The sequence below is a fragment of the Vanacampus margaritifer genome, chromosome 7 (genome assembly GCF_051991255.1).
Source record: "Vanacampus margaritifer isolate UIUO_Vmar chromosome 7, RoL_Vmar_1.0, whole genome shotgun sequence".
NCBI lineage: Eukaryota > Metazoa > Chordata > Actinopteri > Syngnathiformes > Syngnathidae > Vanacampus > Vanacampus margaritifer.
Window position 1 is genome coordinate 6,249,205 of NC_135438.1, and position 18,302 is coordinate 6,267,506.

Genomic DNA, 18,302 nt, shown 5'->3' on the forward strand with positions numbered 1-18,302 from the left:
TGTGTCCATGGTGATGATAAATTATATTTATCATTTGGCGAGATAACCATTGTTGAATGGGGGCGCTAATGCAACAAACGGGACGCAAACCGCCATTACATTAAGCACCAAAGAAGAAGAGCAATTACGTCACAGCCTCGCCAGGTGACGTGGCCCCCCTCGTCTACTAGTTCCTGTTGGTCCCCTTCTCGGGTCGCTGCCTGAATCTTTGCTCCGTGCTCAGGTGATACCTGGCGGCACCGGGTTGGGAACACACCACAGGTATACGCGGTATAGCGGCTCGTCAGATTTGAAAAACGTTCGAAGACGGTGGAACTAAGTAGGCCGACATGGAGACGTATGAAAACTCGTACAAGAAGCAGAAGCTGAGCATCGCGCCGCAAAACTGGGTGAGTCTTTTTTTTGGGTGTAATGAGCTTTCCATTCATCCCAACCCCGTCGAGAAATCAGGCTACTCCTCCCTTTTGCGTAAGAGGTTAGCATAGCTAGCATTGCCTTGTTGATGTGGACTGCACAGTTAGCTTGTTTTGAATGGTTCGTTAGCATCCGGTAGCCCGTACATCAGTGACTATAAGGAATTCATTCAAATATGACGTCCTTTTTGAATCGTTAGTTTTTTTTAAAGTTAGGTTTATTTTATTTGAGTATTATTTAGTCTTTTTATATGTTAAGCGTGTTGTTGGTTGAATGCAAAAAGAAAGGCACCAAGTGAACCAAAAATTTAATAAACGTATAGTAAAAATAGGACAAGCGGTTCAGATAATGCATGGATGGATAATAAAATGACTGGATATTTTGACCGGAAAATCTCCTATAACGCTAACGGTTCTGATTGGTCACTCGCCGGACTTAGTCATGCACTGGGCGCGGTTCTTGCCTCGCTTCACTTCTTTGGCGTCTTTTCACGAAGTTTTGATTTTGTTTTGCCACTGAAGATAGGCTGTTATCGGCTTTACCAGCCGACTCCCAACCATAACCGACATTGTCAGAGCATATAGATTGTTGTTAAGAAATTGTAGTAAAAAAAAAAAAAAAAAAATTACAACGCAAGATTCACGGCAAAATAGAGCTAAGCGGCGAGTTGCCGGTCGCGGCAAATTATCCACTTTTGTAAGTCGCGATCACCATTTGACCTTAGTTGTTTAAAGACGCAATTAATTTCCCGCATTCGATCCAATTCCTGATGGTGAATTCAGTGATTAATCCATTTTCACACCTGAATTAATGCAGGGGACGCAGCGTGCCACAAATGTCACTTATCAAGCGCACCACGTCAGCAGGAACAAGCGTGGGCAGGTGGTGGGCACGAGAGGCGGATTCAGAGGATGCACTGTATGGCTCACTGGTAAGTTGTGAGGCTTTCTAGCTTTGACTAGTTAGAATGGACCCCATTTTAAGATTTATTTAGTTCTTCATCTTTTTGTGGTCAAGGTCTGTCCGGCGCTGGGAAGACCACCGTGAGCATGGCCCTGGAGGAGTATCTCGTCTGCCACGGCATCCCGTGCTACACGCTGGACGGGGACAACATCCGCCAGGGTTTGAACAAAAATTTGGGCTTCAGCCCTGAGGACCGCGAGGAGAACATTCGGCGCATTGCAGAGGTGGCGCGGCTCTTTGCAGATGCCGGCCTGGTCTGCCTGGCCAGCTTCATCTCCCCCTACAACAGGGTGGGTAATGTCATTTAGCAATTCTGATTCTGGGTCAGGGAATAAAATCTCAATTTTAAACAGAAGATACAGTATAGAGGGAAAAGTAGGCCACCTTTTTGAGCAAGAAAATATCAAGTTCATATTTGATTAAAAAGTGTTTGAATTTCTCTTTGAAGAAAATCAAATTAGCTGTAGAGAGCATGCTTTCTTTTGTCATCATCGGCGCAATTGTTTCTAATGCCCGAGTTGTCTGCAGGATCGTATTAACGCCCGGAAGATCCACGAAGCGGCAGGCCTGCCTTTCTTTGAGGTTTTTGTGGACGCGCCGCTGGACGTGTGCGAGCAGAGAGATGTGAAGGGCCTCTACAAGAGAGCCAGAGCGGGTGAAATAAGAGGTAAAGGGCTTCTTTTTTTTTTTTTCTTTTTTTTTTTTTTTTAATAATGCCGGCACACATTTATGATGATTAATATCACAACTTCATGTTTTAAAAAAATCAGCATATATTAACTCATTCACTGCCGTTGACGGCTATAGACGTCAAAAATTCATTGGAACAATTTCTATTAGTTTTAAATTTTTTCTACTTTTGTTAACAAGAGTATGAAAACCTATTTCTAAATTTTAATCGCCTGACGCCCTGATTTTTTAATAATCTTTAAGTCGCGTAAGGCGATTACATTTTTTTAATTGTAATTAATCGCATGACTTCAATAGTTAACTCACGATTAATCACACATATTAATCTGTATTTCAAAAAAAAAAAATATCTAGGTTTTCATACTCTTGTTAACAAAAGTGGGAAAAAAATGTTAAACTAATAGAAATCGTTCAAATGAATTGTTGACGTCTATAGCCGTCAATGGCAGTGAATGAGTTGCTGGTATTTATAGTTCATGCCATGCCCACATATCATGTAACGTGATATTTAATGAAACAGCACATGTTGACGCCGTCATGCAGGTTTCACCGGAATCGACGCAGAGTACGAGAAACCCGAGTCACCCGAGTTGGTGCTGAAGACCGACTCGTGCAGCGTGAACGAGTGCATCCAGCAGCTGGTCGACCTGCTGCAGGAGCGGGTGAACGCACCGCCGACAATTTCATTTGAACCCGGCTGCCGGGTTCGCTCAATTTCTGAATCTTTTTTTCCCCTCTCCTGTCATTATCGCAGGACATTGTACCAGTGGACGCTTCCTACGAGGTGAAAGAGTTGTACGTTCAAGAAAACAAATTGGAACTAGCCAAGGCTAACGCGGAGACGCTGCCTGCTCTTCAGATTGGAAAGGTTTCTCCCTATTGTCCTTTCATCAGAGAGGCGGACACAGTGCAAAAATGTATTTACGCTGACCATCCACAATATTGTGACCACTCGCACAATCTGGTGAATCAGCACAAGAATTGTGCCATACGTTGTGCCTAACCAAATATAATTAAACCCTTCTCGTGCAAAACATAGCAATATCACTCAATGATTTGGTGTAGTTTTGCTCTCTGGTAAAATACAATCACATCGACGGTACAGTATTGATTTTATATTGCAGTCTGACAGTTTTAACACTTTTTTTTTTTTTTATCAATTATACAGTACATTTTTAAAACATTACATTTCCAGCATATTTTGCTGACTGCAAATTAGACTTTACAGCTGTTTTTTTGTGTGACCCTCAGGTGGACATGCAGTGGGTTCAGGTGTTGGCAGAAGGCTGGGCCACGCCACTCAACGGCTTCATGAGAGAGCGAGAGTATCTTCAGTGTCTTCACTTTGACTGCCTGCTGGATGGTAATTTTTTTTTTTAAGCAGACACACAGTATTTAAGGAGATAATTAACTTTTTTTTTTCAATAATAAATTCTATGTGCCCTCACTAGTCTAAACACAGTATTCTGATCAATATTGCGTTTGTGGAATAATCATTTGTAAACAAGCAAATTTTAATTTTATGTCTTGCAGTACATTGGAGAGGCCACTAGGTGGCGCACAAAGTTTACCATTGACATTCTTTCTCCTTGAAATCAGCAAAATGTCAGAAATAATGCACACACAATTTACTTATATTTAACAAGTAATCCTGACTATTCACATTATTGACAGCTTTGTTCAGAATAAAAAAGAGCAGTGAAGTCTCAGAGCATTTTTAGAAAAAAATGTTTTGTTAAAAAAAAAAGAAGCCACATTTTGTTTTGAGTGCAATTACTGCAACTTATGCTTCACGAACATTCCAAAATTTTCCACATGACCTCTTTCCAATTCCTGAGGCTTGTGTTGTTCTGCCAAATGTTTTTGTTACGTGCACATACATAAAATACTTTGGAGGGAAAAATTTGCATAGTCCATGTATCGTTTTCAGATTTTGGCAGGCCCGCATAACAGCTGTCCAAGCAAAAAAAACTGCAGAGATGATAACTCAAGTATGTAAATGAGGCGTCTAAATATCACAGATTGACATGTCGTGTCGCGTGCCAGTAAATTTCAGCCGGAACGCATTGAATTCCTCCCTCAACGTCAATCAAAGTCGCTAACTGAACGGCCTGCTAAGATAAACAAAAAAAGTCCCGTTTGCGTCCGCCTTGCTGGCTCGCCGGAGTTTTAATGTGAAGCAGCTGCTCGGCTGCTCAGCTGCACGTTGTGACTAGACGACAACGCGCCGGGGTTCCGCATGGCCACAGCGACAACATCCATCATAACTTTTCAGGATGTGGTCACTATTCACGTTGTAAAATCATATGACTTTCTTCTAAGGAGGCCATTTTGTGAATCTTCAACACAGCTGGATTCATATTGGATAATAAAAGTCATGTTTTTGCTATAATTTTCAATCAAACATTATGAAATTCATAATGTGTGCACTCCATTTTCATGTCGAGTTTTCAAAATGGTCAGCAAACTGTCGGCTCAACTGATTCACTGCCATTGACGGCGATAGACGTCAAAAATTCATTTAAACTATTTCTATTAGTATAACATTTTTTTCCTACTTTTGTTAACAAGAGTATGAAAACCTAGATTTTTTAAATTTATTTTTTAGAAATACAGATTAAAAATTTTAATCGCCTGACACAATTTAAAGATTATTACAAATTTGGGGCGTCAGGCAATTAAAATTTTTAATTGTAATTAATCGCATGACTTCAATAGTTAGCTAACAAATGAGTTAATGACATTCCCATTCATTTCAATGCGAGATGTTTTGAGATGTATAAAAATATAAATTCAAAGGTGATTAAAAATTACTATTAATCGCATTTTTATTTGTAATTAATCGCATGACTTCAATAGTTAACTCACAATTAATCACACATTTTATATCTGTTCTAAATGTACAATAAAAAAATATAGGTTTTCATACTCTTGTTAACAAAAGTAGAAAAAATATTCAACTAATAGAAATAGTTCAAATTAATTTTTGACGTCCGTAGCCGTCAATGGCAGTGAATGAGTTAATGGCGTAGGCAACAAAATTCTGACTTCCTGTTCATTCTCAGACTTCTCCACCCAATTATGTGTTGATTAGCAAAACTGGTATTGGGGGCTAACTTCTCAAATTTACAATGGTGCTACTTGATTGAGTTCTTAGGTTGAGTTGAGGACCCCTAAAATACATTCTGGTACATTTTGACCACACAGCTGAAAAAGGCAAGTAAGGTATGGAAGAAAAAGAAAAAAAAAAACTCCCGGCATTGTCCAAATATTGAACCTAACTGCAAATAGCTGCTGTGCTGATGAAATCTCCACTTTGGGCACCAGGCGGTGTGATCAACCTTTCGGTGCCGGTGGTATTGCCGGTGACTTCGGAGGACAAAGAGCGCATGGACGGCGTGACGGCGATGGCGCTGGTGTATGAAGGCAGGCGAGTGGCCATCCTTCGCAACCCCGAGTTCTACGAGCACCGCAAGGAGGAACGCTGCGCCCGCCAGTGGGGCACCACCTGCAAGAGCCATCCCTACATCAAGGTCGGGAGATGATTGAAAACTGTGGATGATGATGATGATGATGATGATGGTGATGATGATCAGGGTCGTTTTAATCGGGTTAGTTCCCCCCCCCCATTACAGGATGAGACAAATATGATGACATTCAAAAGTTTTGCCTGTAATTCATATGGCTGGGTTTAAAAAAAAAATCGAATAATCGTTATCAATCAATTCATAAAACCATGAATCGATTATTTTATTTATTTCTATTTTTCCCAGGAATTTATAACAAAATAGAAATATAAATGCCATGGATTTAAAAAAAAAATATATATATATATATATATATATATATAATTTTTTTTTATACAGTTTTCTTGACATTTACTGTTCACATGAATTTAATTTAAAATTATTTTCTTACATTTATGAAAGACCTGGCTTATTGTATTTTAAGTCAATTCAGAATCTCTTTAATTCATATTTACAATTATTGAATTAGAATTATGAAAAGATTTTCATCTCATCCTTGCTGATGCCAATGTTTGTGTAACACTTAAGTGATTAGAACACGTGTTGCAGTCATTAACAAACTAAATAATTTAACCAATTTCTTCCTCCGTAAAATTTAATTAGGAATTTAACGTTTGTGGAATGTTTTGATATTTAAGAAGAATAAGTGTAGTGAATCGAATTGAATCAGAAAAAATCAAAAGTCAAATTGATTGAGGAAATTAGAATCAATACCCAGCCCTCGTAATTCATACCTTTTTATTGTTATAAGCATTACGGGACCTAAAATTTAATTTTATTCTTTATGTATATATTTTTTAGTCAATCGTTTAATTAATCTGCTTTCAGATTTTTATTCTGCCAAACATCGGAATGGGAATTAGCCTTAAAAAAAATCCTTATCAATCAGTCAGGCTCTAGTTATAAGAAACATGTTTACATTCAATGGTATATACGTCATAAAAAGTTAACCAGACTAATGTTATTAACCCCCCCCCCCCCTTCATTCACACTCAACATTACGATTGAGACGCTGCTACATTCAGTTTGGTTGGCTGCACAGGTTAGCGTTAGCTAACGCCATTAGCTTCTGATACTCGTTTTTTTTTCTTCTACATTAAATAAGAGTGCGCTCCTCACAGTAATGTTGTTCCCACACTTTAGATGCAACCACTTGTTTTCACCCTGACCACAGTTTTCCAACAGCTCACTTTTGGGCCTCGTTTTGCGTGTGGACAAACGCCCACAGCTCATTAAAAGAACACACGTTTTCCTCCCCCAAAAAAAGAAAAAAAGAAGCAATGTTTGTGTGGACACAGCCTTAGCAACACAGGTGGTGCGGCTAACTTTCGGCCCAACCCAACAGGGCGGCCCTCAAGGTTGGACGCGCTTTAAAAGGTGTGCACTTCCATGAGCACGTGTGCCGTTAAAAGACAAATGTTTGCGCCCCGAAACCCTCGTAAATCCAAAGTGATGAGCTTCTGCAGAATCACGCTTCGCCGTCTCGGAATCGCCGCTGATGGAACGCAGATCCAACGCGGCGGCGTCTTGCTCGCTTTGCTGACGGGAAAGACTGAACTCGGGCATGCCGCGGGGTCAGGCGCTCCTCCTCCCAATTTGTCCGGACGCCCGGACTAATCACTTCTGATGCGATCTGCTTTTGGTCCGCGGCGCTTTGGCAGGTGTTATTTCTGGATGCTGACTCACTTTCTCTGCATGTGTGGTAATTGTTCCAATCTGTTGCTCCGAGGCTCAGGTGCACAAGATAATTGAGCTTTGTTTTTTTCTTGTGGCCATAAATAGCATATGAAGGTTGCATGTATTAGGAATGCATTATTATTTTTTTTCAATATTAACTCATTCACTGCCATTGACGGCTATAGACGTCAAAAATTCATTCAAACTATTTCTTTTAGTTTCATTAATTTTTTTCCACTTTTGTTAACAAGAGTATGAAAACCTAGAAGAACATGTATAAAATTTGTGATTAATCTAGTGAAGTCATGTGATTAATTACAATAAAAAAATTCATCACCTGACGAAGAAAATATTATAAAAAAAATTAGGGGCGTCAGACGATCACATTTTTTAATTGTAATTAATCGCATGACTTCAATAGTTAACTCACGATTAATCACAAATTTTATATCTGTTCTAAGTGTACAATAAAACCAATTCTAGGTTTTCGTACTCTTAACAAAAGTGGGAAACAAATGTGAAACTAATAGAAATAGTTTGAATGAATTTTTGACGTCTATAGCCGTCAATGGCAGTGAAAGAGTTAAACACGGCTTCACAGTTCTGAAGGGACACGAGGTCGAGCATGAGAGAAAAGAAGCAAGACTGTTAGCGGTATTATTGTTTTTATTATTATTATTATTTCGACCTTTATCCATCTCATTTGCATTGCAGACTTGGTTGCAAAACAAGAAGATGTTTAAATGTAAAAAATATTAAGACAAATAACATTTTGTTGAGACGCTATAATTAAGTTTCTTTTGGACTGAACAAGATTTTTATTAAATTAGTTATTTAAAAATTAATTTTCAAGTCAAAATGAGTATTAATAATCTTTAATTTTTGTTTACGGTTATGCCACAATTCTCACACGAGAACATTTTCAGGAATAGTTTTAGATTTTGAATGGAAAACATAATCAAGGTTATAGTTCACAGAAATGATCAAATATATAAAAAGTGCTTTAAAACTCAACCTGCTTTTGTGTATTTTTTACTTCTATCTGTTCTATTTGCAACATTGAGACGACGACGTTCACCTGCAATTCAAATTAGAAATCGTAGCTCACTAGTTGCAAAACAGTGTTGCGTTCGGCAACATCGCTGAGCGATGCAATGTTGTCGTGGCAACGCCTCTCTATATTACTGCTTCCAAAAACGTACAAAAATAAGTTTTACTGCTATAGCAAGAGGAGATGTTGCATATAGGAAACAACACGAGTGCAGTATACAAGGTCCTCTTACTAACACGACAGCTGCTGTCCCACTTCCACTGCCGTCCCATAACATCTAATTGATGACAGTTACTTGGAACAGAGCGTACAGAAATAACCTTGGGCAATTAGCCACACGCTGCTTCACCAAGTCAACTATCAAACCAGTATTTTTGATTTTTTTTTTTTTAGATTGTTAAGACAGCCTGGATGCTCGAGGGGGGGGATCTTTTGAACAGGTTTTTCTTGGGATCCATTTTGTGAGTGTCCCCGCTGTTTGGGACCTGATAAGTCTGGACTTTATTAGACCTTGGCTTTGCGCCACTCCAGCTCGCTTAAGCGCTTTTTTTTTTTTTACGGCCTGCGGTCGTCTCATGTCTGGACTATGCTTGCGCCCGGCGTTGACCGCTGCGGACTCCCGTTTCAGATGGTGATGGAGAGCGGCGACTGGCTCGTCGGTGGCGACCTGCAGGTCCTCGACCGGATCTACTGGAACGACGGACTGGACCAGTACCGACTGACGCCCACCGAGCTCAAACAGAAGTTTAAAGAAATGAATGCAGGTATTTTTGTTGTTTTTTTCGTGGGGATGGAAGGGAAGGTGTCCAAATATGCCTGCATGGACCCGAGGAGGGGCCCCAAAGTCTTTCCCACATGAAGAATACCCGGTAGTAGGGGTGTGAATTGCCTAGTACCTCACAATTCGATGCCGATTAATCCCGATACGAATCTATAAATTAATTAATGCGATTTTTTGGGGGGGATTTTTTTTTAACTCAAATTTAGAAAATACTAATCAGTAAACTCAGATTTGGATTTTTTTTTTTTTCAACCATCGACGGCGTGAGCTCTCTTCTCATGAACTGAACAGGGGCCGAGAGATCTGAACCCCCTGGGGCAAACCCAGTCGCGGGGATCTAAAAAGTGCGTATTTGAGAAAATTCCCATATTTCCTGAGCTAGATGAAGTGCCTTAAGTCCTTCTTGGGGATTATTAACTTATAAGTGATTGATAAGAATAATAACAGTTATTTTAGGGGTGTGAATTGCCTGGCGATTTGATTCGTATCACAAATAGGTCGATTCGATTCGATACCAATTAATCCCGATACGAATCTATAAATTGATTATTGCGATTTTTTTTTTTTAACTCAAATTTAGAAAATACTAATCAGTAAACTTGTACATGTACACTGTAAGATTTTTATGAAAATGTATTTATCTGAAAATTCAGGTTGCAGTCTGTTTCATGTTTCAACAGGACTGAAATCAAATATTAAGGATTAATGTTCCATTAATATAAATTTTTTCCATGCTTAATGTGTAAATTCTAACCCTAAGTTAGACGTTTTGTTGAATATTCCCCTAAAAAATTAATGTTTAAAAATCGATCCAACCGCATATCGAATAGATTTGAGAATTGCACGCTGTAATATCGCGATATATTGCGGAATCGATTTTTTTCCAACACCCCTTCCCCGGTAGCTTCTAAACGCTTCTAAGCGAATTTCCGTCCGCATTTCCTCCCTCCGCAGATGCCGTGTTTGCCTTCCAGCTGCGCAACCCGGTCCATAACGGCCACGCCCTCCTGATGCAGGACACCCACAAGCGGCTGACGGAGCGGGGCTACCGCCGGCCCGTGCTCCTGCTGCACCCGCTGGGCGGATGGACCAAGGACGACGACGTGCCGCTGCCGTGGCGGATGAGGCAGCACGCCGCCGTGCTGGAAGAGGGCGTCCTCAATCCGGACTCCACCATCGTCGCCATCTTCCCCTCACCCATGATGTACGCCGGGCCCACTGAGGTGAATGCCGAACGAATGTTTGGGGTCGTCAACGTGCTGGGTTGTTGCTTGCCAAATTACAGTGGGTTTAAGCAAGCAGATTTCAATTGGAATGAAACTTGGTGTACTTGTTGATAGTGATGGCGCAACACTAAATATAAAATTTTATGTCAATTGGAGCCGAGGTTTGGAAGTTACAGCCCACCAAATTTGGACTGTTTTGGCAAAAAGGTGCGTGGCCGTTTTCCTTTGAACCCTTGCGTCTCGGGAACTACTGGGTCAATTTTCCCAAAACAGGAATTGGTGCAAAGGGAATTCAACAAGGATTCCAAATCTGCAATACATATTGAATGAACATCTCAGGGTATGGATACTTTGACTCCTTAAATGCTGCTTGAAAAAAAACAACTAAAATCTTTATATACGTTTTTGAAAACATGTGAGATATTACATTTGATGAAAAAGAATTCTCTTTTTTTTACTTTGTTAAACATTTTATCCACTTTTGTTAACAAGAGTATGAAAACCTAGAATTTTATTTAGAACAGATATAAAATTTGTGATTAATCGTGAGTCATGCAATTAATTATGATTAGAAATTTTAATTTTAAGTTTTTAAATTGTAATTAATCACATGATTTCAATTGTTAACTCGCGATTTATCACAAATTTTTCATCTGTTCTAAATGTAAAATAAAATAAATAATTCTAGTGTTTCATCTTCTTTTTACCAAAAGTGGAAAAAAATTTAAATTACTAGAAATAGTTTAAATGAATTTTTGACGTCTATAGCCGTCTATGGCAGTGAATAAGTTAATTTATTTTGGTGTTATTTATACTTTATTAATGTTAATGTCTAGATTTTTTTGATTTTTTTTTTACTCCATCTCCTCTGGCTCATGTGTTTAAAATTCATGATGTTTAAGTATTTGTCAGATTTTATTTGAAATAACTGTTAAGTGAATGTTATTTTATAAAATTATTTTATTGTTAATTTCTTGAAAATTGAGAAAAAAAATCATGATATAAAAAAATTGTCATGGAAAAATGTCATGATTTTTCCCCCCCTTAAATGTAATCTTTAACATTGTTTCTGAGATTTATTTTTTTTTTACCCTCAAATATTCAATGATCGATTATGAACATTTTTGTTAAGGTTATGTCAAGTTCAACTAAATCAAAAGCCCCAATCTATTAAAATGAATGCAAATTTGTAATCATTGTTCAATTCCCTTTCTAACAATACCTGTTTTGTAAAGATTGACCCAGTAGTTGGTGAGCTATAGTGGATGCTAGGAAGCCACGCCCCTTTTTGCCCAAAATATCCACATCCGGCGGGCCATGGCTCACAAACCCTTGCTCCGATTGACCTCAAATTTTTCGATTGGGTGTCGCGCCATCACCAGCAACGCGTTTCCTCCCACAACAGGTGCAATGGCACTGCCGAGCTCGAATGGTGGCCGGCGCCAACTTCTACATCGTGGGCCGCGACCCCGCCGGGATGCCCCACCCCGACACGGGGAAGGACCTGTACGAGCCCACCCATGGGGCCAAAGTCCTCACCATGGCCCCGGGCCTCATCACCCTGGAGATCGTCCCCTTCAAGGTCGCCGCTTACAACAAAGTGAAAAGAGCCATGGACTTCTACGAGCCCAAAAAGTAAGTGGACCGGAAGCGAGTGCACTCTAGACTGGTCGCTGATAAAGACAAACATTCACATTCACACCTGTGGGTAAACTCGTCTTCCATTCCTAACGTGCATGTTTTGTAATACAGGTGAAAGTTCATAGTTGTACCGGGCAAGTGGCTTTGAAAACGATTTCCCTCCATTTTCTTTTCCTTCTTCACCGCCACAATTGAAATAGCAAAGAAGGAATAATGAGAAGTGGGGGAACGCTGATAAGGACCAGGACTTGTTTTTATTTGTCCGTGACACACTGTTGAGTTTATCAGGAACATCCAGTACGAGCCCAAAACTTCAAAGGTCTGTAAAGTTCAATCTGTGTAGTTCATCCCCTCCAATCCCGTTTGGTGGTTCTCTCTGGTTGAAATCTCGACAGTTTGGCCAATTTGAAGAAATTGTGGTTCTGCTCACAGCAAGCTGCTTCTAATTTCACATTGAATCAAGCGCACACAAAACAAAATGCGACTCGGCGCATGCTCCATTCGGACAGCAGTAATGCTTCTGCTTTTTTTTCTCTTTTTTTTTTTGGGTCACGAAATGTTTATATCTGAGGATGTCTATAGATTAATATACAGGATGTGAAAATGAAACATTCATAACGTTAACTATTACTACATAATATTACAATTTCTTTACTAGGGCTTAAATGATTTTGGTCTTACAGGTTAGGTTTACACTTTAAAAAAAGGCCATATTATTATTGTTGTTATTATAATTACTAGAGGTCTTAATTGCCTAGTACCTGGCGATTAGATTCATATTACGATTAATAGGTCACGATTCGATACCGATTAATCCTGATACAAATCTATAAATTAATTATTGCGATAAAAAAAAAAAAAAACTTTTACTCAAATTTAGAAAATACAAATCAGTAAACTTGTACATGTACACTGTAAGATTTGTATGAAAATGTATTTATCTGAAAATTCAGGTTGGAGTCTGTTTCATGTTTGAACAGCACTGAAATCAAATATTAAGGCTTAATGTTCCATTAATATAACATTCTTCCATGCTTTAATGTGTGAATACTAACCCTAAATAAGACGTTTTGGTGAATATTTCCATTAAAAAATTGTTCACGAATCGATTCGGCCGCATATTGAATCGCGATACAGTATGTTGCCGAATCGATTTTTTTTCTAACACTCCTAATAATTACTATAATAATTAATAAATAAGATGATTAACAATACATAATACATTATAATCTTTTTTTTTTTTTTTTTTTTTACTAGGGCTTAATGGTTTTGAAGAATTAATCTAATAGAATTTTTTTCCCCCTCAATATTGCGAGTGATTTTATGTGTGATCCCATGCTTTTTTTTTTTTTTACACAATAAAATAATCTATATTACAATAAATAATAGTGCATTTATTATACATAAATGATTTGGTCTTGCAGGTTAGGTTTCTGCTTAAAAAAAAGGCCGTAAAATTTAAATAATTATTAAATAAAAATAAATAATAACGCATATTACAATTTCTTTACTAGGGCCAAATGATTTTGAAAAATGTATCTGATAGCAATTTTGACTCGTCTTCTCCCCCGCAGCCATCAAGACTACGACTTCATCTCAGGCACACGCATGCGCAAGATGGCCCGCGAAGGTGACAATCCTCCGGACGGTTTCATGGCGCCGAAGGCCTGGGCCGTGCTTAAAGAATACTACAAGTCTCTGGAGAAGGCGTAGAAGACGCCATGCGAGGAAAACCGGGAACTTTGCATTCTTTCTTTTTGCCATTTAAACAGTCCGATGTTGGGACCATTCAGTCGTTGCTCATCACAGTGAGGTCTTTAAGTCTCATGCTGTGTGAACTTTATTTGATTTTTCCAGACATAGTTTGAACACCTGTTACACATCAGATGGTTAGGGTGGGGTTTGGGGTTCGAGTCTCTGGGTCGAGACGATCACTATAAAGTGCCTTTTGGTGTCTTCATCAGAATCGCTGTCGTGAAAGTGTAGCAGAAGAATCAAACTCTGAGGTCAAATTATTGGCAAAACAATAAGGCACTTCAAATGTCTTTCCTTCTTTGATGTTTTTTTTTCTCATTGGATGTTTGTGATTTTTGTCCAGAACACACTCTGCTAACTGCTGATGATTTAATGCTACTAAATCATTTTTTAAGTTTTAACCCAAGTTAATTGATATCTATTCTATTTTTGTGATCATATTGAACATTTCACATGTCTCTAGAATATCTGTCCACCCTGTCATTATGGGGTAACATCCCCTTTAAGTATTCCTCTGATTATTATTTATATTTTTTTCCAGTTGCATTACTTACCAGTATTTTGTCTTTCTTCAGTGGTGACTGAAACAGCAGCGAGTTGCAGAGTAACATGTTATAGTTCATCATTTTCATTATATATGTGCAGCTGGATGTCGTCAAGCTTAACATGTCCACTCTGTCATCGTGAAATATCAATTACTACGAACCTTTCAGAAATTGGAAATATATTTGCTGAAAGTATACAGTCAGCTTTCCCGAGTCATGTTGAGAAATCAAATTTATGAGCAAGTGCTCATAAAATTGCCAAAAATGTCCACCCTATCAGCAAGCTCACGTTTTGCTGTTGGCGAGTACGTGCGTTGTCATCTGGCAGCTAAATTGTGAGAACGTTACCAAGACGCATTTCCAACAACATAACATCTACCTAACACAGAAAATGGAATTCAGTGGGAAATCGCAACTATTTGGTGAAAAGTCTCAAAGGCACCTTATAGTGATCATGACGCAGCTCCGGTTTTAGGGTCTTATTCATCGTGGTTGCCCTCAGACAAAAACTTAGAACTGTGAAACTGTAAATGTAAAAAAAAAAAAAAAAGTTTTGTCAAAGCTCGTCTGGTCTTGACGCTACACTTCTGTTACAAACATTACTTCGGTTTTTGGTCGGCCACATGAAATGACGTGGCGCGTGACCTGGGGGGCCATCCGTGAGTTTGACAACCGGGGTGGGCTTAGTTTATCGTTAGGTTGAAGTTGAGGTTAGATTGGATTTGGGGGGGGGGGGGGGGTGGGGTTCAAGTTATCTCGCTCAATGTATAGCTGAGTGTCTGTACTCTAATCTTGTGTATTAATTGTAACTGTTGAGTGCCTTGGTCAAATGAAAACAAACGTGATGGAATCAGGATATGCCCAAGACTAAGATAAAAGCATGTTTAATTAGCATCCACTGTAATCATTTTATTTTTTATTTTATTGTATATTTATTTTACCAAGACCAAGTCTTAAGCACATTTTGGATGTCCTGGTGTTGTGCTTCTCCACTATTTTTGTTACATCCCCACCCAAGGTTGCTAATTTGTACCATGTGGCATTTCATCTCCAACACGTGTAATCAGCTGCTCCATGTTCACCAGCACGGGATCGATCTCCTTTCCAAGCTTCCTTGTCCAGTAAAGAATTTTTAACTAAAAGCAAAACAAGCTGCTCGTTTGTTTCGTCCCGCAACAACTTTCTGCTTCAGGTGAAGACTTATGAAATGTGATGTCAGCACGACCTCCAAGTCCACATCACCACACCGCTCAAAATCACATTCTTCCCCACTGTCACTCCATCAGCTGTGTTAAAAGAGACCCCCCCCCCCCCCCCAACATACACTTTGAGAGAGCGGCAGCTGGTTCCCAGATGCAAACTGCGTCGTACGTTGGGAACACGAGCGAGGTTGCACCCCCTACCCAGATCTGACAAACGTCATCCTATCAGATTTCAAAAATACTTGAATAATTGTCCAAGGGAGTTTTTCATATTGTCAATCTGGGACTGCTCCACTGTGACGTGCTCGGGAAATTATAAACTCGGTAGATCCGTTCGGGAAAGGCGGGACATTCTGTACAATACTTCGATTGGACGACGCGGCATCTTGTACAAATGTGCACGTTTCTTTTGACCAATCACGGCAACGGATGAAAATGTCGTCTTTGTTATCGTCGTAGGGTTGAAAAAAAAAAGCTTGAAAATCTTTAGCAGCTAAAAATGCACAAAGCGCCTCTCGCTGTTCAACATTCACAAGGAAACTGAGTAATTCTGCGAGAACTAAATTAATTGCAGCGTCTGTCAGGTTTGTTTCCCCCGGCCTCAGCGCTTCCTGGTTTCGTCACGAAACAACACCTGATTGGTCCGACCTAATGCTGCGTTCGACGATGGTCGGAAGTCGGCTTTATCAGTTGCTTTTACCCTGTTCCGACCTGAAAGCGTTTGAGGTGAAAGGAAACAACCAAAATGGCGGATCGTGATAAATAGTTTTTTATTTTGCTCCTCAAATCTAATTTTGACCTCCAGCAAAGTTACCTTCTCACAATTTTGCTTCATTGATTGGTTTTTATATTATTTCATACAGTTCAGTAGTTCATCGTATAATTTCATGCCGGAGGATAGCAGCATACTGTCACGTACATTGTGTTACATGAAGTTATGTCAGCACTTCCTGGTTTCGTCACAGCTTCATGTCCCGCCCTAAACGGCGCCTGATTGGTCCGACCTAAAAAAGGTCGGTTGCTAACGTCTCAGCGGGAGCAGTACAAGATGTACAGTATTCTCGTCGTATTTATGAACAAATACTGAGTGAATTTAGCTTGCTGGCAAGGTTATCAAAACGCAACACAGACCTGAAATTTCTGTTCTTTCCAGTCATCACTGATACCTCTCAGCTTTACTGTTTTGAAAACCCAATTGTGATAATGTAACGTTTTCTTTTTTTTTCCCAGAATCATCAATTATGTCATCTAAACCGCGGTCCTAATCTTCCTTCCGACTGATTGCTCCTCCATAAGAGCCTCTTGAGCTATTGCCGGGTAACTAAAGTTGGTGGTAGGATTTACGAGCGGCCGTTGTTGCCAGATGAGAAGCACATGTGATGACCTTCCAGGCCACCATACCGAGAAGAAGCGGAGCGTCACCAACATAAAACACCAAACGGAAGAATGTAATCTTAACATGATTTCGGTCACATGCCCAGGTTTGTTCTACATCCGCCTTGGTGGCCCGACATCTTAGAAACGAAACACTTTATCTTTGTTTATCCCAACCATAACTTATTCATCTGCTGAGACTTGAGTCAAACATGTTTTGTTTTTGTTGACAAAATATTCCAATATTGAATGAAAACAAGTGCTATGTTTAGGGATTTTTTTTTTCTTCCAGAAATCCAAAAGTGGCTCTGCGTTCCAACATGTGCAACACGACACTGCTAAAAACCTCTTGAGATTCTTGCTGAGACGTTGATTTATGACAGACGTTTACTGGTGGTCACAACAGATACCGACTGCTTTACTGGCCCGAGCCTCCAAATACAGTAAAACTGCACAATTTCGAGTGATGGATGGACGATCTCAGCAAAGGAATAATGCTCACTAATGAAGATTTTGATATATTGGCAAAGACCATTTGAGAGATTACAGTACAGTAAAAAAAAAAAAAACTGTATTTCGTGTGACGGCAACTGTCGAGCTAGCCAAAAAATAAGCTTCCGTACGGGATTTTGTGCGTCTCCTCGAGGTCAAGAAAGACAACTGGTGGTGTTTTCGTTTTTGATATAATATTTGCCATAATAGGTGTCATGATTGGATTATTACGGTGTCCTTATGAATAGCATTCATTCGGTTTCGGTTCGTGTCAGAAGCGTGAATATAAAGAGATCATACACGCCGCGTCAAACGTAAAACATCTGCCCTTGTAGCTCTGGAGGAATCCGAAAGGAGAAGAAGCTTCAGAAACACAACACTTCACTTCGGAATGATATTTGACCCAAATTTTTCGTGATACAAGCCGTCATGTGTATGATTTTTTTTTTGTCTCGAGTTACCAGCGAACTTTGGAACAAGCAGCCTTTTGACAGCTAGCGGCTAATTCTTCAAAAAAGAGAATTACATGTTGTGTATTTAACCAATCCAAATGAACTTTGTTGGACGTCAAAAGCCTGCTAGCTTAATGCTAACAGTACAAAAGGCTGTAGATCGGTCAACGATAGCAGTATCGATTTTGTGGTAATTTTAAACCTTTACACAATTTATATGTTTCAAAACAAGTGGTAGCAACATGCAGACGGAACAGAGTGGGGAAAAAAACCTCTCTTTTGTTGTTATTTTGGGTATTTTTGATTTCCTTGCATTTTAACTCATTCACTGCCATTGACGGCTATTGACGTTAAAAATTCATTTGAACTATTTCAATTAGTTTAACATTTTTTTCCACTTTTGCCAACAAGAGTATGAAAACCTAGAAAATATTTTTTTTATTGTACATTTAGAACACATCTAGAATAGTTAAAATGAATATTTGACGTCTATAATCGTCAATGGCAGTGAA

At 39.3% G+C, this 18,302-nt stretch overlaps 1 protein-coding gene across 1 annotated transcript; it reads left to right on the forward strand.

The window, feature by feature from the left end:
- The first annotated feature begins 117 nt into the window (after positions 1-117).
- On the forward strand, positions 118-14,465 carry papss1 (3'-phosphoadenosine 5'-phosphosulfate synthase 1). Its single transcript, XM_077571215.1, has 12 exons — positions 118-389; positions 1,231-1,345; positions 1,432-1,667; positions 1,906-2,044; positions 2,611-2,729; positions 2,822-2,935; positions 3,319-3,430; positions 5,395-5,600; positions 8,951-9,086; positions 10,058-10,326; positions 11,735-11,964; positions 13,545-14,465. Exons 1-12 carry the CDS (start codon positions 330-332, stop codon positions 13,681-13,683), a joined length of 1,875 nt encoding a protein of 624 aa, XP_077427341.1. The 5' UTR covers positions 118-329; the 3' UTR covers positions 13,684-14,465.
- Positions 14,466-18,302: the final 3,837 nt, after the last annotated feature.

Coding starts and splice junctions, on each gene's coding strand:
- papss1 (XM_077571215.1), top strand. CDS start 330: ATGGAGACGTATGAAAACTCGTACAAGAAGCAGAAGCTGAGCATCGCG. Junction 2,045..2,610: donor CAGAGCGGGTGAAATAAGAG/GTAAAGGGCTTC, acceptor GCCGTCATGCAG/GTTTCACCGGAATCGACGCA. Junction 9,087..10,057: donor GTTTAAAGAAATGAATGCAG/GTATTTTTGTTG, acceptor CTCCCTCCGCAG/ATGCCGTGTTTGCCTTCCAG.